Source organism: Protopterus annectens, chromosome 10.part0 (assembly GCF_019279795.1).
Source record: "Protopterus annectens isolate FY-2018-M chromosome 10.part0, PAN1.0, whole genome shotgun sequence".
Classification (NCBI taxonomy): domain Eukaryota; kingdom Metazoa; phylum Chordata; order Ceratodontiformes; family Protopteridae; genus Protopterus; species Protopterus annectens.
Genome location: NC_056744.1, coordinates 445,253,393 through 445,277,397, shown reverse-complemented (window position 1 = coordinate 445,277,397; position 24,005 = coordinate 445,253,393). Strand labels below are relative to the sequence as shown.

General features: G+C 43.8%; 1 protein-coding gene across 1 annotated transcript in view; it reads right to left on the bottom strand.

Annotated features, from left to right (window-relative positions):
• The window catches only part of ERI3 (ERI1 exoribonuclease family member 3), a 3,093,638-nt gene that overhangs the window by 1,262,616 nt on the left and 1,807,017 nt on the right, over window positions 1-24,005 (bottom strand). The window contains exon 5 of the mRNA XM_044085355.1: window positions 20,471-20,543. Coding sequence (XP_043941290.1) covers window positions 20,471-20,543 — 73 coding nt within the window. The remainder of the gene's footprint in view (window positions 1-20,470; window positions 20,544-24,005) is intronic.

Below are 24,005 nucleotides of genomic sequence, written 5' to 3'. Positions count from 1 at the left end.
TAGGAACTCTGTAGTACCTATCTGGTTTGACTGGTGTAGGAGGCAGGGAATCCGGGTTAAGGCAAGCCTCCGAATAAACATCAAGTATGTCCAAAACAGGAGGTATCGCCAGAGGTCTGTGTTGAGGTAACAAAAGAAATTCCCTAAGTCTTTTCTTGGAATCGGAAAAGTCTTGGCCTTCCCAATGGAAGTGTTCCCTTAAAGTGTGCAAGGTTTCCCCAAAGGAAAAATCCTCAGGAGGAGATACAGAAGGAATGGACTGCTCTGAATCCGAATCCTCAAAAGGGGAGTAAGAGTGTTCCTCTACATCAGAATGTTCTGATAAAATGGAGCCCTGATCAGAAGAGGGAGAATCTGGGTCTCTTGTCTGGAGGGGGTTGAGAACCCCTGATAAGAGTAATTAAATCCTCAGCCATTTTAAGCATCTGTTTTTTAGGCATGGGGCCTGGAGATGGGCCCTGTGCAACAGGCCTCTTGGGATGCCTGGCTGCTTTGGATTTAGTAAAGGCCTTAATAGAAAAGGAAGATGAGGGTCTAAATACACCATGGGTGGAAGTGGACCTGTCCACATTAGGAGGCTCAACATTAGCAATGGCTTCGGTGGTTGTAGTCTGGGAAAGGGCTGAGGTACCTGCGGCCTCGGGTACAGAGGACACCGCCAAAGGAGTGTCATCGGTAGTCAGGGACTGCAAAGGCGTCTCGCTGAGAACCGGACCACGTGTAGCCTGTTTTGGCGTGGTGTCGGTGGGGACCGCGGACCTCACGTGTCGGTCCTTGTCCTTGCGTTTTTTGGACAAAACGGTAGTCGGAGTTTCCGACGACATTTTATAATCAAAGGCTTTACCAAAATAGTGTTCGGCGAACTCCGCCCGATGCTTAATAGTGCGTTTATTGAAAGTAGCGCAAAAGCGACAGCCCGAGACGTCGTGGTCTGGGCCTAAACAAGGTATGCAGAGGGAATGGAAATCCTTACGTGGTATTTGCTTCCCACAAGAAATACAATTATTAACTTTTTCTGACATCGGTCTGAGGCAAGAAAAGTTTCCCCAACGGGGTACTTAGCTTTAATGAAGACTTCGGTTTCCAATTTTTTCGTAATTCAGGAGCTGGCCGACCGGCACTTGTGAACTGCTTCTGCTTCGGGCACCGCGCGGCAAAAAAGACTGAAGTACATGGCGTCGGCTGTGTCTTATATACTCCGGCCTCACTGACGTCAGGAGAGAAAGCGACAAAAACCGACGCCGGACCTAGACTTTGGAATTCGGCCGACCGAGGACCCGCCTGACGGCAGAGAACCCATCTGTGATTACTGCAGCTGTATGCACGATGAACATCAGTGGAACCAAAGTTGGCACGGTTTCTGGAGACCATGTCCAATTTGTAATGTGAAATGAAGGTATGAGGAGAAGCCCAAGTGGCTGCTGCACAAATGGAATCTATTGGCAGCCTGTCCTGAAAAGCTATGGATGTAGCTAATGCCCTAGTTGAATGAGCTCTAGGTCTTGAAGGTAGTTTTTGATGCCTGATCTCATAGATGAAGGTAATTATAGAGGTGAAATAATAAGTAGTTTATTTAAAAACTACTAAGGCAACATGAAAAGCTTATAAACAAAAAAAAAAGGGTTTTGTTTATAAGCTTTTCAAGTTGCCTTAGTAGTTTTTAAATAAACTACTTATTATCTCACGGCTCACTTGTTGCTGGCTTGTATTTTTCTTTTTTGATTCCTCTTTAGCCGTGCAACTCCCTACGTGCAGGGGAATTCTGTTTATGAGACACGTGGAATTATAGAGGTGAGCCATCTAGAAAGGGAAACTTTAGTAACTGGAAGGCCCAATTTCCCTTCCGCATAGGATAGAAAAAGCTGATCATATTTCCTGAATTGTTTAGTCCTGTCTAAATAATATCTAAGTTGGCGGTGAACATCCAGAAAATGTAGCTTTTGTTCCGACCTGTTGGAATAGTTAGGGAAAAAGACGGGGAGATCAATAGTTTGGTTTAGGTTTGTTTGAGAGGAAACCTTAGGTAAAAAGGATGGATTAGTACGGAGGGATACCCTATCTTTGTGAAACACTAAGTAAGGAGGGCGACTGCACAGAGCATGGAGTTCAGATACCTTTTTCGCTGAAGTTATGGCTACTAGAAAAAGTGTCTTCCATGAAAGCAACTTCAGAGAACATGAAGCCGCTGGTTCGAAAGGGGGAAGAATTAAGGATGCCAGAACCAAGTTCAAGTCCCATTGAGGCGGGGGATCTTTGATTGGAGGTTTGAGAAGAAAAACGCCCCTTAAAAAGGCTTTGCAAAGCTTGTGAGCCATGATGCTAGACTCCGAGACACCTACATGAAAATTAGATATAGCAGCCAACTGAACTCTAATGGTAGACGAAGAAGAGCCTAAATGAAAGAGTTCTGCTAGAAAGTCTAGAATAGACTGTATAGGTGCAGTGAAGGGATCTATATTTTTTGATGTTGCCCAAAAGGAGAAGAGTTTCCATTTGCTATTATAAATCTTCCAGGTAGAAGATTTATGAGAGGCTATCAAGATATCTTGGACCGAGCAAGATATTAAGGGAAGCCTGGCTAAGGTCGGAATCGGAGAAACCACGCTGTGAGGTTGAGAGAATGAAGAGATTGGTGCAGCTGGCCCGATTGGTGGGTCAACAGATCTGGCACTGGGTCCAGATGCCATGGCTGCTCCAAAAGGTAACGATGAAGTAACAGAAACCATATCTGTCGAGGCCAGTAAGGGGCAATGAGGATCATTGTCACTCTCAAGGCGATGGCTTTCTGAATTAGTTGAGTTATCAGTGGAAAAGGGGGAAAGGCATACAGAAGTCCCCGGGGCCAATCGTGGACTAGAGCGTCTCTGGTGGGATGGCCTGGTAACGGGAAGAGAGTGAAGAAGTCGTGACACTTGCTGTTTTGGGGAGTAGCAAAAAGATCGCAGCAAGGCTGGCCCCATCGTTGGAACACTTCTTCCAGTACTGATTTCTTCAGAGACCACTCGTGGGGCATGAGAATTGCCCTGCTCAACTTGTCTTCAATCACATTGGACTTCCCGGGAATGTGCGTTGCTATCAGAAAACACTGAGAAGAGATCGCCCATTGCCAAAGTCTGAGTGCCTCTCGACATAAGTGGTATGATCTGGTTCCGCCTTGTTTGTTGATGTACCACACTACGGACATGTTGTCCATCTGAATTGCAATAGTCCCTGTGGGAAGAGAGTCGTGAAGGGCTTGCAACGCTAAAAGCACTGCTCTCATCTCTAAGACATTTATGTGCAAGTGGCACTCGAAAGGTTGCCACGTGCCCTGGACTGTCCTGCCCTGATAATGCTCCCCCCACCCGATCAGGGAGGAGTCTGTTATCAACGTGGCAACTGGGAGGGGGTGAGTGAAGGGTCTTCCTTGGAGAACCTGAGATGATGTGATCCACCAAGACAGTTGATTCTTGCATGATTGAGTTATCAATATGGTGTGGGACATCGGGAGCTGTTGGAAGGACCATTGAGTAAACAGCATCCATTGGAGGATCCTCAAGTGGAAGCGAGCTAAGGGGAGAAGGGGGATAGCTGCTGCCATGAGTCCTAATACCTTCAAAACTAGTCTGGCTTTGACTTTGTTGCATTGTAAGAGAAGGTAAACTTGTTTGCGGATGTCTGACACTCTCTGCTCTGTAAGTCTGGCTGAAAGATTGAGTGTGTCTAATGTGGCGCCTATAAAGGTAATAGATTGACAAGGCGACAAGGCAGATTTTTCGAAATTTATTGAAATGCCTAGAGCTTGGCAAGTTTGGATAATGAAGTCTCTGGATAGAAGTAGTTGATGTCTGGTGGTGGCAGTAAGGAGCCAGTCGTCTAAATATGGAAACACCTGGAATCCTTGACGTCTCAAGTGAGCCACGACCACTGCCATGCATTTGGTAAACACTTGGGGGGCTGTAGTGAGACCAAAGGGCAGGGCTCTGAACTGGTAGTGACTGGCTCCCAGCCTGAAGCGGAGAAATCTCCTGGAGCGTCTGTTCATCTTGATATGGTAGTACGCGTCCTGAAGATCTATCGAGCACATCCAATTGCCCTGACCCAAGAAGGGTAGAATGGACTGTAGCATGACCATCCGGAATTTTGTTTTTCTGACATACTTGTTTAAGTTGCTGAGATCCAGTATGGGTCTCCAGTCCCCTGTTTTTTTTGGTACCAAAAAGAATTTGGAGTAGATTCCGGATCCTTGTTTGTCTGCTGGGACTGATCGGATAGCTCTTTTTGATAGCAGCTTTGAAATTTCTAGTGCTGCTTGTTCCCTTAGACTGGGTGAAATGTCTGGAAGGGATCCTTTGGGTTGGGATGGAATGTGAATAAAGGGAATTTTGTAACCCTCGGATATGATCGACTGTACCCATTTGTCTTGTGTAAGGGAAAGCCAGGCTTTTGGGTACAGGGATAATCTTCCCCCGACTGCCTCCGAAGGTGGACAGCCAGGCAGCTCCTCAGGGATGCTGAAAGGGTTTATCAGAGAAAGTTTCTCTGCTACCCTGGTTTTGCGGACCTCCTCTGCCTCTAGGGCGGCATCTACTGTTATTCCCCCCTCTGCCTCTAGAGGGGAATCGACCTTGTGCGTCAGATAAGACTCCCTGGGTTTGTTTGCGGAACCACATTTTTCCTCCCGTCTGACCTTTGGGATAAGGCCTAGAAGGGGTAGAAAAACGGACTCCCACGGCAGAGAGAGTCTTACCTTCCACCTCGCACCTAGTCAATGTATCCTTCATCTGAGGGCCAAACAAGGATGATTCATCAAAGGGGGAATTGGTGAAGGACACCTTGAAAGGGTCCGCAAAGTTGCACAGCCGCATCCAGGCGTGACGTCGTAAGGCAACGCCTGTGCCTGCGGCTCTACTCGCCCCATCCGCAGCATATGAGATAAGCCACATGGAGGAGTTAACGATGGAGTTCAGGGTTGCCAACTGGGAGTTCATTCTGTCTTGGAACCCCTCAGTTGTCAGATCCTTTACCTCTTCACTCATATCCTTGAGTAAATCTCTCTGGCGATGAGTGAAGTGACATAAGTAATTCAGCGACCGCATTGAAAAGGTCGCTGATGAGAACATCCGCTTACCGTACCTGTCCATGGTCCTAGATTCCTTATTAGGAGGATGGACAGGTACCGAAGGATCGGCTAACTCCTTCTTAGTGGCCGCGGCCACCACCATGGCATCGACGGGGACACCTTTAGATAAAAAATCTTTATCTCTGGGGCAGTAATAAACTTAGACGGCCTCCTCGGGGTGGGTTCCACTGAATCAGGAGCCGTCCAGGCCTTCCTTGCCACCACTTCCATAAGGGGGTCAAAGGGAGGGGACACCCAGGAGGTAGAAGGGTGAGAGCCGAACGCCTCAAGGTACACTGACTCATCCTCTGAAGGGTTAAGGGCTGGCCAGTTCCCCCTCTGTTTCAGGATCTCAAGGATTTCAGCAAAGGAGACATCCTCAGAGGGGGATTGAGGGGAACCTTCAGATTCCTCTAAGTCAGTGTCAGAGGTGATAGACTCAGGGGAGTCGATGTGCTTCCTCTTGCACTGCCTCTTCCTAGGGGGTTCTCCTACCGGGTCAGGAGAGGCCTCGGAAGAGGAGGAAATTCCAAATGGGGAAACTTGAGGAGTTGGCTCTCTGCGGTCTGAAGCAAGGGGGTGGGTAGAAATCACCGCAGGCACTGATGATGGAGGGGCTGACGGAGCCGACTGTGGGGCAGACACTGGTTCTAGCACGCTCCGCATGACCTCAAAGGCACCCCTATCGGGCAAAGCCGGAGGTACCCGCTCCGAAGAGACCAGGACTCCCCCCGGCACCGACAGGGACGGCTCCTAGGCCGATGTCGGAGCCGAACTCACCAGTGCCGAAGCACCGAGAGGGAGAGCGGGGTCGGACAAGGGTCCGATGCCACTCTCCCCCTCGGAGCCGACGAGGGAAGCTCGGCGCCGAGATCCCTCCAAAGAGGAGATCGGAGCAGATGACGGAGCCGAAAGGGAAGGTATCGGATCCGACGTGCTGACAGTCATGGCTCCGATGAGCCCCGGCTCCGAGCTCAAAGGAGTCGGAGGAGGAATACATTGAGGGACAGAAATAGCCGCCGACTGATGAGTCGGGCTATGAAGCATTTGGGCCAGCGCCTCGGACTTGAGAAGTCTACTCACTACCCTTTGTAAATCGTGGTCAGATAGCCTGGAAGACCGTGAGGAATGCGATCTATGGCTCCGCTCCGAAAGAAGAGGGGATCCTGGTGCCGAGTGAACGGAGCTGATGGAGGGAGACCTAGATCTCTTTCTCGCAGGTTGCTCCGATAAGAGTATCGGAGCCAACTGAGTCTTATCAGCCTCGGCTCCGGCCGGAGCCGAGGTAATAGTATGAGGCTTGGAAACATCGGCTCCAGCCGGAGCCGATGTCGAAGCAGTTTTGATGCTTCCAGAGGACGGCTCTAAAGCCCAAACCGACTGTCTGGAAGTCTTAGAAGGCTTCCCCGACACAGACTGGGTCAGGGGGCCTTCAGGCTTTAATAAGCCACGCAAAATCAATTTATTTTTGCGTTCCTGCAGGACTCTAGGGCTGAAATCATGGCACACAGCACATGAGTCCTGCAGGTGCAAAGGTCCCAGGCAATACACACAAGAAGTGTGACCGTCTGTCAGAGACATTTTCTGACAGCACGAGTCACACTTCTTGAAGCCTGAGACCTTGGAGTCCTTAGACATAGTACAGGCCAAAGTAATAAAAACACTCACACACACACACACACACACAGGCCTTTAAGAAAAATTAAATTCCAGTCACACTGAAGGACTAGGAGAAGGAGGGGAAGGGGCCTAAGGCCTAAAGTTAAAGGGTAATAAAGGGGGGGATTATGGGCAAGAGAGGTGAATCGATTCAAGAAAAAGGACAATTAAAACTAAAAATTATACAAAGAAAGTAATAGGGGTCTAAAGATTGTGAAAATAGAATAATTTTTCACTAACCTGCCAGAGCCGGTAGAAAAGCACCTCGTCAGCTGAGCGGCAAACGAGATCTGAGTAGTTACCGCCTAGTATTGTGGGATATAGGGGAGCCTCGAGCCGGTGGAATTAGCTCTCGAGCTTTAGTATTGGCAGAGTCGGAGCCGATCCCATCCAGCAAGAATAAAGGCGAGATAGACAACTTAACATTAAAAACTTCAAAACATTACATAAAGTGAGTGGCTTCACCCCCACATCCCCCTACATAAATATACTAACTCCGAGATCGCACTACAGTGAGGAAAATGGCAAAGTAATGGAGGAGGCCAAGCGATTTCTTTCCCAGGGAAAGAAATAGCTTATATGCCATTTCGCTATTTTGCTGTTTTGTGCTTTCAAGTTCGATCAAGATGCATTTGAAGGATTGCGTCTTCGATTCTATAACAGGAACCCAAAATTAAGGTGATAGTGGAGAACAAATGAATCAACCTAGTGCTTTCTCTGTACTGATTAAATTGATACAGCAGCAGTATAATGTTCAGCTGCTGCATCAGTGTGATAGGTGCTAGCAAGGGGTGGAGCACTGGCTTCCAGGCAGCACTCAATACAACACATTATATTGCACTTTTTTTAATTATGTCAGTCGGGGGCAGCCCCACTTAAGCCCACATACTCTCTATTTTTAAAACTCTTCATGTGAAAGGGGTCAAGAGGGTAGAAGTTTCTTACAAACAGAATTAATCTCTCCAATGATCTACAGCTATCTACTTAAATGAATAAATAACACAACTCTAGATCACATAGTTAAAAAAATGGTGGTGATTATGGAGTAATGGAAAACTATCTGCTCATGTAACCATGTCACCACAATTCCAGACTAGCATATTCCTTGGCTCTAGTGTTTTCCACAATCAACAAAATTGGAATAGGTAATGTGACATTGTGCAGGCAATCTCCCACATGGTGATGTGCTTGTTTTAATCTCTTATAAATTCAAGGTTTTTCTGTATGTGTATGTACTTGTGTATGAGAGAGATAAATATCCTAATACTTTTGAATAATGGCTAGACAGTTTTATGTGCAGCACTTGTTCAGTAGTGTGGTCTGCTGTAATAATGTGAAATGGGGTCCTTGTCTTGCATTTATGTATTTCATATCCACAAAAATGCAAATGCTCAAACCAGAACTGTGCCAAATTTATTTTAATTGACTGTTTAAAGTTTTCAGTTCTGCAAAAAGCCCCTGACTAACCAATGTTCTCGATTTCCAGCCAGATATATGCCTTTCCTTCTCATCATTTTGTGTGTCACTGCCTTACCTTTCATTTTTCTACAAATACTTTTGAAGAGAATTGTTGAAGGCCTTAATGAAATCCAGATGCACAATATTTATGAGGGGTCCTCTTCCCATCTCCGAGATGAAAAGCCACAGTGTGAGATCAAGTTGAAGTGGCAAGTGTTCAGCTAACCGAAGTTACACTTAGCCACTTGTAAAACAGTTACCTTTTAAGAATTCTTCCAGTGTGGAACAAATGGCTTCAACAGCCTTCCAAAGAATGGAGCTGAGAACACCAAGTTTGCATCTGCCCAGCTCCTCCCAAGTGTCACCCCTGTGGATTAGAACCACTGTCACACTGCAGTCCAGTGGTATACTACAATTTCTAAAATAAACTATACGGTTTAACAAGAGGTACACAGAAAACTACTTCAGTATCTTTATCATCAGTTCATTGTGTCCATGTGCCTTTGCTCTTTCATTTCCCAGGATAATACAAAAATGGGTGACTAGTGTTTCATGTTAACCTCAAAAGACATTGACTTCAGAGTGGTTTTAAGTAATAAGATAAGGGAGTTCTGCACATCACAAAATAACTGCACATCACAAAATAACTGCAAAATCAAAGTTCTGTGTCCAGGTCTCATCTCTGAGGTAAGCAGACTTATTTTGCTGTTGGCTGACTGACCACTCTGATTTTTACAAAAACTTCAAATGAGATGAGATGCTTTGTTCCCGTTTGACTACCTAGGCTAAATACAAACTACCTAAAATATTCTAATGGTGTATGTCCTCAATAATCAAGATCTGGTTCAGAATAATCTCAGAAAGGTTCCCATCTGACACTGTGGGCAAATGCTTATCTTTCAGTGAATAAATAATTTCTGTTCCTTTACAAAATCTCTCTAAGGAAAGAAAAATATTCCAAAAATCCAAATACAATTTTCCTACAGATTATCTAGCAACACTTTAGAACTGGTTAACCTTAAATGTAGCCAACAGTCTCCTATATGATATAATCTGGTTTGTTTAGTCTTTAATTTTTTTTTTCCTTAAAGATAAGTTCCACTAGTAAAGATGAACTGCACTTCAATGCGAGAGTTCCACGGGTTCATTTGGCAGACTGCAAGATTAACTGGAAAGTAATCAGGCTAACAGACTATCACATTCAGACTGTCACTGATATAATTAGCAATATTATGGTACACTATGCAGACACTAGTAAATAAAAAAAGAAAGTAAATAAATGAATGAATCAATAAGGTAAATAACATACTAAAGAATCAAATTATTTTAGCTCAAGAAACAAATAATGGTAGGGGAAGAGTGTGAAACAAGCTGCTGGAGATGTGAAATGTAACAATAAACAGGCAGACTAAGTTGAAAATGATACTGATATACCTTAAATATAGTTAATTAGACAGAACCAGCAGCTTTTGTGGAATGGAGACTACTAGAAACTGTGGCAGTCACAAAAAAAATTTGGTACGGAGAATACTAAAGTGAATCATCAACAATGCTGGTTGAAAAATCTACAACAGGCAGGAGTGGCTCATGGTACTAGGCTGTTGGGCTACTGCCCCTCTGAATAAAACGTTTATTTTAAAAATGCTTTGATATGCCTTAATTCTAATTTATGCAAACATAGCTAACCTTCCATTTCATGGCTCAGAACTTGCACAGTTGTGTTATACATGAACAGGGGTATATTTTTCTATAAAAAATGGCTTATTTGACTGGAATTTATTTTAATACTGCTGTATTTAGGTACACTTGCTCTATACTCAATAAGGTGATCACATTCATTTCCATACTCCCTGTTGCTTACTTGCTTATTTGGAGGTACAAATGGTTGTTCATTGGTGGTTGGTTGGCTTGCTAGATTAAGTAGTGTGCAGCCATTTCACACTGGCTTAGGCAGCATCAGGTGACTGATGCCTGAGTTAGCCAAAGAACCAAAGGGGAAAATACACTTCACTTGCTGTTGATGGACTCTGACGGGTGCAAGCCTGGGTGTGGGATTAAAAAAGAAACCTTTTTTTGTTTTGTTTTTAAATGAAATGAGTTTAGTTTTAATGTTATCTTTTCTGTTCAATGGTCACTGTAAGCCAGCCTGTAATTCTATTGAGCTCCAACATACTATCAGGAAGATAAGTGCAGCAGATCCAAGGAAATAAGAAGTTATGTACCTACCATAACGTTCCATGTTAGTTGTCTTCTCTCGCCTTCTTTCTTGCTTGATGGGCTCGAGCCGATCCCTCGGCTCGACTCGCACTTGCTAAGCTCGAGAGTCACTTTTACCAGCTCGAGGCAGCCCCATATCCCATGATGCAAGGCGGTAAGTACCCAGATCTCGTTTGCTGACAAAGGGCAATAGCACCAAGCATAAATTACTTCCCAAAGGAAGAAAGAAACTTACAGATGGAAAAAGGACCAGGTCTGAATGGTCTTTAGCATAACAGTTTCTTATACAAGGTCTGTCCAGGCCAGGGGGAAGGAGGGAGGGTCGCAAGAAAGAAGGCGAGAGAAGACAACTAACATGGAACGTTATGGTAGGTACATAACTTCTTAATGTTAAGTTGTCAATCTCGCCTTCATTCTTGCTTGATGGGACCGCGTCCCTAGCACCTCTATCCTGGGTGGCTCAATGGAACAAACTCTTGAGGACTGTAGAGCCAAAACTGGCTCTGTCCCTGGAGGCCAAGTCCAATTTGTAATGGGAAACAAAAGTGTGAGGAGTAGCCCAAGTGGCCGCTGCACAAATAGTGTCCAAAGGAAGTCTAGCTTGAAAAGCTGTAGAAGTAGCTAAGCTCCTAGTTGAATGTGCTTTAGGTTTTGAGCACAGCTGTTTTCCCCTGAGCGTATAAATTTCAGAGATGACCGAAGAAAGCCATCTGGACAAAGTCACTTTAGAAACAGGAAGGCCTTTATTATTATCCGCATAGGAAACAAAAAGTTGATCAGATTTCCTAAATTATATTGTTCTGTCCAAATAATATCTAAGTTGCGGTGGACATCAAGATAATGTAGCTTTTGTTCAGCTCTATCTGAATAGTTAGGGAAAAATACCGGAGATCAATGGATTGATTCAAATTGTTCTTTGAAGCGACCTTAGGTAAAAAGGTTGGGTTAGTTCTCAAAGATACTCTGTCTTTGTGAAAACCAAATAGGGGGTCGAACCGAAGAGCATGAAGTTCAGACACCCTCCTGGCAGATGTAATAGCCACTAGGAATAACGTTTTCCAAGAAAGATATTTCAGGGAACAAGAAACAGCTGGCTCGAAGGCGGGAAGAATCAAGGATGTCAGCACTAAATTTAGATCCCACTGAGGAGGAGGATTCCTGATTGGAGGTTTTAGTAGGAAAATTCCTTTCAAGAAGGCCCTGCAGAGCCTATGGGACATAATATTATGATCTGCTATCCCGACATGAAAATTGGAAATAGCAGCCAATTGAACTCTGACTGTGGAAGAAGAGGAGCCTGCATGAAAAATCTCTGCTAAGAAGTCCAGAACTGCCTGAACAGGGGCAGTAAAAGGATCAATATTTTGGGCTTTAGCCCAATAAGAGAAACGTTTCCATTTGCTTGTGTAAATCCTCCTGGTAGAGGATTTTAGTGAAGCTACTATGATGTCTCTAACTGGGTTAGAGATCAAAGGAAGCCTGGCTAAGGAAGGAAGTGGAGCAACCATGCTGTGAGGTTGAGAGAAGGGATTGACCGGTGCAGCTGACCCGATTGGTGAATCAGAAGATCTGGTACTGGGTCCAGATGCCACGGCTGCACCAAAAGGTGATGATGGAGGAACGGGAACCAAACTTGTCGAGGCCAGTAAGGGGCAATGAGAATCAATTTGGCTCTCAAAACGGTAGCTTTCTGGATCACCTGAGGGATCAGAGGAAATGGAGGGAAGGCATAAAGAAGTCCCTGGGGCCAATCCTGGGTCAGAGCGTCTCTGGGGGGATGGCCTGATAGAGGGAAGAGGCTGAAGAAGTCTGGACATTTGCTGTTTTGGGGAGTAGCAAAAAGATCGCAACATGGGCGACCCCATTCCAGAAAAATCTCTTCCACTATAGATTGCTTGAGAGACCACTCGTGAGGCATGAGTATAGCTCTGCTCAATCTGTCCGCTATAATGTTGGTTTTCCCAGGGATATGCGTTGCTACCAGAAACCGATGAGAGGAGATCGCCCATTGCCAAAGTCTGAGTGCTTCTCGACACAAGGGGTAGGACTTGGTTCCGCCCTGTTTGTTGATATACCAAACTACAGACATGTTGTCTGTGTGGACTGCAATTGTCCCTACGGGAAGAAAGTCGCTGAGGGCTTGCAACGTTAAAAGCACTGCTCTCATCTCCAGGACATTTATGTGCAGATGGTACTCGAACGGCTGCCACGCCCCATGAAACATCCTGCCCTGATAATGACCCCCCCACCCGATCAGGGAGGCATCCGTGGTGACAGTGGCTATCGGGGATGGGGGTACAAAGTACCTGCCTTGGTGAACCTGAGACGATGTGATCCACCAAGCAAGATGCTCTTTGCATGTCTGTGTCACCAGAATCTGGTGACGCATTGGAAGTTGCTGGTATGACCACTGTGTGAACAGCATCCACTGAAGAAGGCGCATGTAGAATCGAGCCAGGGGAAGAAGAGTAATGGCCGCAGCCATGAGACCTAATACCTTTAGAACCATTCTGGCCTGTATTTTCTTGCTGGCCAGAATGATCCTGACATGAGTCTGAATGTCTGAAACTCTTTGTTCTGTAAGGGTAGCTGACATCCGAACAGTGTTTAAGTTTGCGCCTATGAAGGTAATAGACTGGCAGGGCGATAAGGATGACTTTTCCAAGTTGATTGAGATGCCCAAATGAGAACAAAGGTCTATTGTGTAATCCTTGGCTTGTATAAGCTGATGCCTGGTGGTGGCTGACAGGAGCCAGTCGTCGAGATACGGAAACACCTGGAATCCTTGACGCCTCAGGTGAGCCGTGACCACTGCCATGCATTTGGTGAACACTCTGGGGCTGTAGTGAGACCAAAGGGCAGGGCTCTGAACTGGAAATGACTGGACCCCAGCCGAAAGCGGAGAAATCTCCTGGAGCGTCTGTGAATTTTGATGTGATAGTACGCATCCTGAAGATCTATTGAGCACATCCAGTTGTCCTTCTGTAAGAAGGGCAGAATTGACTGAAGAGTGACCATTCGAATCTTGTCTTCCTGACAGACTTGTTGAGTCTGCTGAGATCCAATATTGGTCTCCAGTCTCCCGTCTTTTGGGGACCAAAAGAACCTTGAGTAGATTCCGGCTCTGAATGGTCTATTGTAACTGGCTGAATGGCTCTTTTGCAGTAGTTTTGCGATTTCTGACTCTGCAATCTCCCTTAGACCGGGTGGTACATCTGGAAGGGAACTTGAGGGGAAGGGACTTTCCTCGAAAGGAATTATGTAACCCTTGGATATGATCGACTGTACCCATCTGTCTTGAGTGAGGGAATGCCAGGCTTCTGGGTACAGTGATAATCTTCCCCCGACTGCCTCCAAGGAAGGACAGCCGGGCAACACCTCAGGGATGCTGAAAGGGCTTGTCAGAGAGAGACTCCCTGTTTCCCTGGTTCTTCAGACCCCCTCTGCCTCTAGAGCGGCGTCTGTTATTGTTACCGCCTCTGCCTCTAGGGGTAAACTGACCACGTGAATCCGGCGTGACTCCTTGGGATTTACGGAACCACATCTTCCCACCCTTCTGTCCTTTGGGATAAGGTCTAGAAGGGGTGGAAAAATGGACTCCAACAGCAGAAAGAGTCTTGCCGTCCTGCTCGCACCTGGTCAAGGTTTCCTTCACCTGAGGGCCAAACAAAGCAGACCCATCAAAGGGAGAATTTGTGAAGGACGCCTTAAAGGGATCCATAAAATCACATAGCCGCATCCAGGCTTGGCGTCTAAGAGCCACACCTGTACCTGCGGCTCTACTCGCTCCATCAGCAGCATAAGATATTAGCCGCATGGAGGAGTTTGCAATGGAATTGAGGGTTCCTAGCTGCGAAGCAATTTTTTCTTGAGCCCCTGCAGCTGTAGGATCCTGAACTACTTCTCCCAGCTCCTTCAGAATATCTCTCTGGAGTCTGGTGAAGTGACATAGGTAATTCAGTGAACGCATAGCAAAGGTCGCTGAGGAAAACATCCGCCTACCGTACCTATCCATGGTCCTAGAGTCCTTATTAGGAGGATGGACGGGCACGGAAGGATCTGCAAGTTCCTTTTAGGTGGCCGCAGCCACCACCATGGCATCAGCGGGGACACCCTTAGTAAGGAATTGTTTGTCACTCGGGGCAGTGATAAATTTTGAAGGCCTCCTAGGGACTGGCTCTACAGAGTCAGGAGCTGCCCACGCCTTCGTGCAATAACCTGCATAAGGGGTCGAAGGCGGAGACACCCAGGAGGTGGAGGGCCGAGATCCAAATGCCTCTAGGTATACTGACTCATCCTCAGAAGGATTGTTGGTGGGCCAGTTTCCCCTCTGTTTCAGAAGTTCTAGGATGTCTGAGAAGGAGACATCCTCAGAGGGGATCTAGGGGATCCCTCTGACTCATCAAAGTCAGTATCCAGTGACAGACTCGGGGAGTCTACATGCTTCCTCTTACAAGTCCTCTTCCTAGGAGGATCTCCCAAACATCAGGAGAATCCTCGGAAGAGGGGAAATTCCCAATGGGAAACCTGAGGCGGAGGATCTCTGGGTCCTGTATCAAGAGAAGTGGCAGAGATGTCAACAGGTACTATAGAGGGAGGAGCTACGGAACAGACTGCTGACTGATACCAGTGGCCAGTACACTCTTCATCACTTGAATGCTCCCTCCCAGGCAGGTCCGAGAGAACCCGCTCCGAAGAGCTAGGAACTCCAGGGACCACAGAAAGGGAAGTCTCCGAGGCAGATGTCGGAGCCGAGCTCACCAAGGCCGAGGCTCCAAGGGGAAGAGTGGGTTCAGACAAGGGTCCGATGCCACTCACCCCCTCGGAGGAGACCATGGAAGCCCGACCACCGAATCCCTCTAAGGAAGGTCTCGAAGAGGAGATAAGAGTAGAGGCTGAAGGAGCAGAAGGGGGTATCCGTCCTCCAGCCGTAGCAGTAACCATTCCCGAAGACTCCAACTCCAAGCTCTGGGGTAGAGTTGAAGGAGGAACTGTAACGGGGTGTGGACCAACAGTCGTCTGTTGAGACGGACTGTGTAACATTTGGGCCAGTACCTGTGACTTAAGTAATCTACTGACCACTCTCTCTAGGTCATGATCTGACAGTCTGGAAGACCTTGAAGATCGGCTCCGATGGCTCCGTTCCGATAGAAGAGGTGAAGCCGGAGCCGAAAGTATCGGCTCCAAGGAAGGAGACCTCGATCTCTTCCTGGAAAGAGCCATCGGAGCCGATACTATAGATCCTGTCGGAGCCGACTTCTCGGAGCCGACACGAAGCCTCGATGTATCGGCTCCAGCCGGAGCCGATACAGCCACCAAAGTAACGGTGTCGGAGCCGATCGGAGCCGACACCGATGCCTGTGCCACATGGGTGTCGGAACCGATCGGAGCCGACATCGAAGTGGTCAATACAGATTCAGCACCGATAGCCATCAGAGCCGAAGGCTTTGTTAGGCTAGAATCGGCTCCAGCTGGAGCCGATCTCGACTCGGAACGAGTCGGAGCCGAGGCCGCAGGCTTAGATACAGAAGCCTGGGCCTTGGAAGACTTTGCTGATTTTGGTGGAGCCGACTTAGCCGGAGAGCCCTCCGGCTTAAGAAGGCCCCTAAGTATCAGCTTATTACGTCTCTCCTGCAGGACTCTCTGGCTGAAGGAATGACAAATAGCACAGGAGTCCTGCAGGTGAAGAGGGCCCAGACAATACAGGCAAGAAGTGTGACCGTCTGTCAGAGACATCTTCTGACAGCACGAGTCACACTTCTTAAAACCTGAGACCCTCTCCTTTGACATGGTGCTGAAAAAACACACACACACACACCAGTCAAGATTAACTTAAATAAAATACCAAAAGGTATTCTATAAAACCAACACACACACCCTAACAGGGGGGGGATGGGATAGGGAAAAGTTTGACTAGACAGGGATTTTCTGTCAGAAAAAGTACAAAATAAACTTAAAACTATCAATAAAAGTTTTTTTTACTAAAAGGGGCTTAAATCTCACAAAAGTGAATAACTTACCAGGAGCTGGTAAAAAGAAGACCTCCTAAGCGAAGCGGCAAACGAGATCTGGGTACTTACCGCCTTGCATCATGGGATATGGGGCTGCCTCGAGCTGGTAAAAGTGACTCTCGAGCTTAGCAAGTGCCGAGTCGGAGCCGAGGGATCGGCTCCGAGCCCATCAAGCAAGAATGAAGGCGAGATTGACAACTTAACATTAATTATTATCAAATGTTTTAGTAAGTAGAGGTATGTGTGTGTATGCATGCATGTCTGCTATCTTCTGTGTGCCTTTGTTTACTTAATGTGGTTCAAAAATATCTTAAGCCTTTAATTTTTCCCCCAGTTTTTCATTGTTGACATCAGAAAGATTTTTGGGACAGAGATTGAACAGACTGCTTAATAACAATGTGGCAAGTGTGCATGTGTAGTGGTATGGATGCAGTCATGTGTGTGTTTGTGATTCTGTGTTTGCATACAAACGTGTGTGTGAGTATACATAATTCTGTGTGTGCCTGCCTGTATGACCGTGCATCTGTTTGCTTACATACATGTATATATGTGTGTGTGTGTGTGTACACATGCATGCATGCGTGCATGTTTCTGTCTGATAACTCATCTGCATTCATATGTGTACATCTATACCCATACATACACATGTGCATGTATGTGTGTGTCTCATTCCAGTTAACCTAACCCATTCAGTTGCTTCATCCCCTGCTTTGAAGTCAACAGAGGCCAGAGACAAGAAGGATAAGAAAAGAAGGGTAGAGTATGATTTTACATAAGAAAAATAAAACTGGACATGGAAGCTATGTCTAAAATGCAGCATTACAAGCTCTACAGTACTATCTGACAACCTGTCATATCACACAAAATGACTAGACTCAAATATGGATATTTTTAGACCTATGGGGGTGGGGGTCTTGAGAGTAACTATACATAACAGTCTACTGGCCAATAGTATATCTTATATTGTCTACCTCAAAGTAAATCTGAGGAAAAAGTGAGTAAATTATCCTAAAAGTGACTTATTCCTCTACAAAGGAAAATGTAGCGTCTAAGCTACATATGCTTATTAATACATTAAATAAAGCACAACTTCAAAAACCAACACTTCAACACAGAAATAAGTAAGCAAGACTGATGAGAATTCTGATTCAACAGTAAAATTATGTTGCTAGAATGTACTTCAGACACTACCTGATTAGTTTTCAGGTACTAATATAGTGCAACACATCCACAGACTATTGTTATTCATGACAAGACTAATACAGGCAACCTATTCCTTCCTTGCTTTTCACCACATATCACATCAGTTAAGCTTCACCCACCTGGAATTTTTTTTTGTCTGCCACTGTCTACAGCACAGAATGATAATGCTCAGATTATGACACAAACTTGATTAGCAGCTTGGATGCTGGCCAGGAAGGATGGGCATGTCCATTGTGGTAGGAAGGGAAGGGCACAGCATGGAGACAAACTGCAAAATTTCCTCATGGGGGTGATGTTGTAAAAAGTGTCCTCAGGGATGGGCCTTCAGCTCACCAAGCCTCCATACAGCAGAAGTCTTTATCAGAGCATCTGTGTGTATTATGTACAGCAGTAAACATTAGCAAGGGTGAAGGGTTAGTGGGTCCTCTTACTGATGTGGTTAGCTTGTTCCCCTCCCCAGAGGGTGGGATTAGGACTACAGGAAAATGCCCTTATCTGCCAGGATGTTGGTGACAGCAACGCTCACGGCTGCCTATATGATGGCTCTCCTGAAAGGCTCTCACTCCATGTGGCATTGAGATATAACCATTTGTACAGAGGAACAAATGAGCTTAGTCTGACTGGGGATAGCCTGATGGTCAGCAGGCATGGGGCAAAAAATGTCACAGAAATTTTTTTTTATAATTGTGAAAAAAAGTTAGGTGTAGCTTTCCTATTGCAGGGTCAAATATTTAGTACTATACAGCTTTCTCTGTAGGGAAGATTATGTGTAAGATGTGTAACATCAACAATATATTTAACATTATAATATTTTCTGTTTCATTGTTCCAATATTAAGATTTGAATGGATCTCTGACAATACAGCAAGACAGACATCTTTGTCAATCTCTATTAGGATTAAATGAAATAAATGACAAATGAACATTTTTAAAATGACAGTACATCACAAGGGTAGAACGCTAAGTCCCTCTGAATACAGAAGGATACGTGGAATTTAGTAACTACTCAAATGGATGACAAAGGACCATCCTAAGGATTTCAGGAAAATTGAACATTTTAATGTAGGGATTTTAATATATAATATGAGGCTGATTGAAACACTTTTCTTACAACTAGAAGTACTCTAAATGGTCAGCAGATAGAAATGTCAGTCAGTAAATGATGCAGTCTTATTCCTAGTATTAGGTTTTGAAGGCAATTATAAGCTCAGATATTAAATAATAAAATCTCACATAACCATACATACAACCCTACTGAAAAGCATACAGTGAAAGGGAAAAAATAAAAAGTTTTGGACATTAACAAAATATGCAAGACAAAATTTCACATCTAAGAATGGAAGTAGGCATCACAGGGACAAAGCAAAGGAAGTTTCAAGGTACAGCTTTCTGGAAAGCATCATAATGTCAAAGAAGACGAATGAATGCATGATTTAAGTATGAGACTATTCCATCTGGAGAAAAAAAAACCCTGATTAAGATCCACAACCTTCTGATCAGTAAAGACATTTATTTATTTATTTTTATTTATCCATTGTTGACTGGGTTAATCCCTCTAGACTAGAAGGCTCTTTTCAAAGAAGAATACTACTAGGGGAAATCTGGCAAGGACACTAGGAAACTTGTCCTAGCCTTTTTGATAAGTCCCATGGGATCTTTTGCATTCACCTGAGCTACCACCAACTCATGAAGATGGGGCCTCAGTTTAATATCTTATCTGAATAATGACATACTCAGAAGTGCATCAGCCCCCCCCCCCCCCATGTTGCACCGCGGTGTCAGCAATCCATCTCCCCGGTATGTAAATAAAAAACAAAGCCTTCTGCACCAAAGAAAGACAAATGTGCTACCTGTTATGCCACTGACACTGCATGGGGCAGACACGGAGAGATGTGAGTTTTGCTGTGAGGTTAGAGTTTTTATACAAACACAGCAAAGGCTCCTCCAGAGAAAAAGTGGGATGAGTGGATAGACCATCTGGGATCTAAGGTTTCTGTGATGCAAACATTTATACACTGTCACTAGCAGTCATGAATGGACAAAGAGATTATTTTCTCCTTGCTGTTATAGACAGATAGGCAGACAACTACACAGCCAGACAGAAGACCTTCATTTTTATTACTGGACACAATACAATGAAATGTATTCTCCCTGCTACAAGTTCACTGTTCTTCATTCGTTGCATCAGGGCTTGTTGCCACTGACATGATTACTGCAACAATCCAACCCAATGGCTGTAAAAGCAAAGTTGCTGAAAAAAATAAATAGCACGTGAAATGGTAAGGGAACAGTTTCACATAAGCAAATTTGTTACTTAATAAAAAGATGTCCAAAAATTCAGGTCATGTTCTGCAATCATAAAGAATTTAAAGTCTTGCTATCATTTCCGGGGTATTACAAAGAAATCCTGAAATTATTTAAAAGAATTAATTAATTAATCTTACTTTTGATGTTTTACAGTCCAAAAATGTTTTACTGGCTACCTGTTTTTTTTTTTTTACTTCTGCCATAGACTTTGCTATCAGTGGTGTATGGGGTTTGGATAACAGGTAACATATCATCCATTATGACAAACCTGGCTCAGTAATAAAATTGCTTCCCTAACACTCCCCAGCCCCCAGCACTAAGTATAGTAATATTCCATTTAGCAGGTCTTATAAAAGAAATCTTTAGCTGAATCAGCTGTGACCCTGGCTCCAACAAAAATATCTATTTATATTAATAAATAGATATATACATGACACTATTCATTTCAATGCAAATTGGACCCAAGCTATTAAACACCTCTTTGAAAACGGTGTCTGTTTTGAGAAAAAAAGTACCTTCTTCAGATTAATCCACTGTTTGAAGTAATCAGGGACCTGCAGTCCTAAGTACTCGCATTGTCCTGGCAGCCTGAAAGAGACAAATAAAGCAGGTTAGATTCTATTACTTTGCCTCTCACAATACAGACCCAGTTTTATTAAGCTCTTTTGCTACTGAGAAGGACTGCAGACAGAGATTAGAATGATATTCTTGAGTCTACTTAAAGGTGTTAGGGCTTGAAAAGAATCCATTTCCCCTTCTTCAATTTGTTCTGAGTGACTGCTGTCACCTGGATTTCGTTTTCATATTAGATGCCTTAAAGGGACACAGATTAGCTACTGCAAATACTGTCTTGGGGGGTTGCCAGACAATACATTCTGTAATACCATTTTAACATTTTTGCACAGGAAAAGTATTCTTAACCAGATTCACTCAATACCTACTGTATTCACTGATTTGGTTATATAACCACTTTAAGGAAATAACTTACCCGACTGCTGATGTATTAGTTATGGACCTGCAGTGCAAATACTACACATAACTTAAAGGTTGCAATGTTTGCAAAAATGGGCAGCCCACTGTTACATTCTATCACAGAGGCAGTCTTCAGCTGCTGCTTCCCAACCCCTGAAAGTTATAACGAGATGACTTACATAATTATCAAAATTCATGAAATGTATCACTACGGTCAATTTTCAGTCACGGTACTGCATTGGACATTAAAATATACAACAATACCACAGCATTTATGTACACAAACATAAGAATGAGTATTAACTCAACTTGCCAGAAAGATTTATATTTTTCTTACTAGATACTGACATAAAAATCTTACTAAGAAACATATAATGATAGTAGAAAAACAGTCACCTCAAGTACAACGGTCCCTTGTCAAACATCCACAGTTTTGCACTTGTACTGTCTAACTCAATACAGAGACATTTCTTTAATGACATTTTAAATATTAATTACAAGTCATACATATGCACTACATTTGGCAGCTACTCATGTTTGGATTTTGTGGATGGGCTGAAAATGCACTTACAAGCCAGACTAACAGATGCAAAGTGATATGGCAACATTATGAAATTATAAACAAAGAAGAATAAGTTTAAAATCAGTGAAATACTTCTGTTCTAGCAATTACAGTTAAGGACAGACTGCTGTAAAACAATGATGTAGAAGTATGGTCAGCAAGACAGCTCTCAAATAGTTTTCTCTGAAATTAGGCTCAAGGTTAAAAAAATAGTCAGGGGCAAATGTATGTACACTGAGAGTAAATCCAGATAAAGTGTAAGCTAAAAACACATCAGCTATACAGACACTGGGGAGATTCATCCTTATACTAACCAGTTACTATATTTACCTAATACGTCCTATTCATTCATCTCATTACTGCTCTTACCTAATACGGCCTATTCGCTCATTCTTATCTCATTACTGTACTTACCTAATATGGCCTAGTCACTCATCTCATCACTGTACCTACTTAATATGGCCGAGTCACTCATTCTTATCTCATTACTGTACTTACCTAATATGGCCTAGTCACTCATCTCATCACTGTACCTACCTAATATGGCCGAGTCACTCATTCTTATCTCATTATTGTACTTACCTAATATGGCCTAGTCACTCATTCTTATCTCATTACTGTACTTACCTAATATGGCCTAGTCACTCATCTCATCACTGTACCTACCTAATATGGCCGAGTCACTCATTCTTATCTCATTATTGTACTTACCTAATATGGCCTAGTCACTCATTCTTATCTCATTACTGTACTTAACTAATATGGCTTAGTCACTCATTCTTATCTCATTACTGTACTTACCTAATATGGCCTAATCACGCATTCTTATCTTATTAATGTACTTACCTAATACGGCCTATTCACTCATTCTTATCTCATTATTGTACTTACCAAATATGGCCTAGTCACTCATCTCATCACTGTACCTACCTAATATGGCCTAGTCACTCATTCTTATCTCATTACTATACTTACCTAATATGGCCTAGTCACTCATTCTTATCTCATTACTGTACTTACCTAATACGGCCTAGTCACTCATTCTTATCTCATTACTGTACTTACCTAATATGGCCTAATCACTCATTCTTATCTCATTACTGTACTTACCTAATACGGTCTAGTCATTCATTCTTATCTCATTACTGTACTTGCCTAATCACTCATTCTTATCTCATTACTGTACTTACCTAATACGGCCTAGTCACTCATTCTTATCTCATTACTGTACTTACCTAATATGGCCTAATCACTCATTCTTATCTCATTACTGTACTTACCTAATACGGTCTAGTCATTCATTCTTATCTCATTACTGTACTTACCTAATATGGCCTAATCACTCATTCTTATCTCATTACTGTACTTACCTAATACGGCCTAGTCACTCATTCTTATCTCATTACTGTACTTACCTAATATGGCCTAGTCAATCATTCTTATCTCATTACTGTACTTACCTAATACGGCCTATTCACTCATCTCATCACTGTACTTACCTGATACAGCCTATTCACTCATTCTTATCTCATTACTGTACTTACCTAATATGGCCTAGTCACTCATTCTTATCTCATTACTGTACTTACCTAATACGGCCTAGTCACTCATTCTTATCTCATTACTGTACTTACCTAATATGGCCTAATCACTCATTCTTATCTCATTACTGTACTTACCTGATACGGCCTAGTCACTCATTCTTATCTCATTACTGTACTTACCTAATATGGCCTAGTCACTCATTCTTATCTCATTACTGTACTTACCTAATATGGCCTAGTCACACCTTCTTATCTCATTACTGTACTTAACTAATAAACTCTATTTACTCAGTTATTAGCTATTTCCATCCTACCAATTAATATGTAAAGCAACATGCAATGTTTATTATTATGTAGTCCTGACTGTATAATACTGCTTATCCAATGTTTTGTCCTTTTTTGAAATGTATTGACTAGTTATTGTTCAGTGTTAGACAAATGCTTTTACTGCCTATATGGCCCAAGTCACGGCTAAAAATGATTTGTACACAACCTACCACGCCAGTTATCAAAAATAATGAATAAGATTTTTTAAGTTCCTTTTGGCTCCAGCAGATAACTACTACTTGTCCCCAAGTCTTATCCATATTCACCAGGTCCACCAGACTCATCTTAGCATCCCCCAGGCTAACTCTGAACAATGTCTGGGGCCAGTGAAGAGACTGAGGATTACTAAATTTCTGCTAAACCTGCCAAATACATGCTACTTATTAGAAACTTATATTACACAATGCACAAAAAAATGCACCCAGCAATGTAAACCTAAACCTTGGCTCTAAATGATTGCCCCCCCCACTGGGTCTCACACACACACACACACACACACACACACACACACACACACAAAAACAGGCACGGCCAATCCCCTAACAAAACATCACAGGCCACTAAAACAACACCCAAACTCAAACCTCATTTATTTTAACGGGTCTATATGACGCTATCGAATGGACTAAATAAAGAATGCTATTT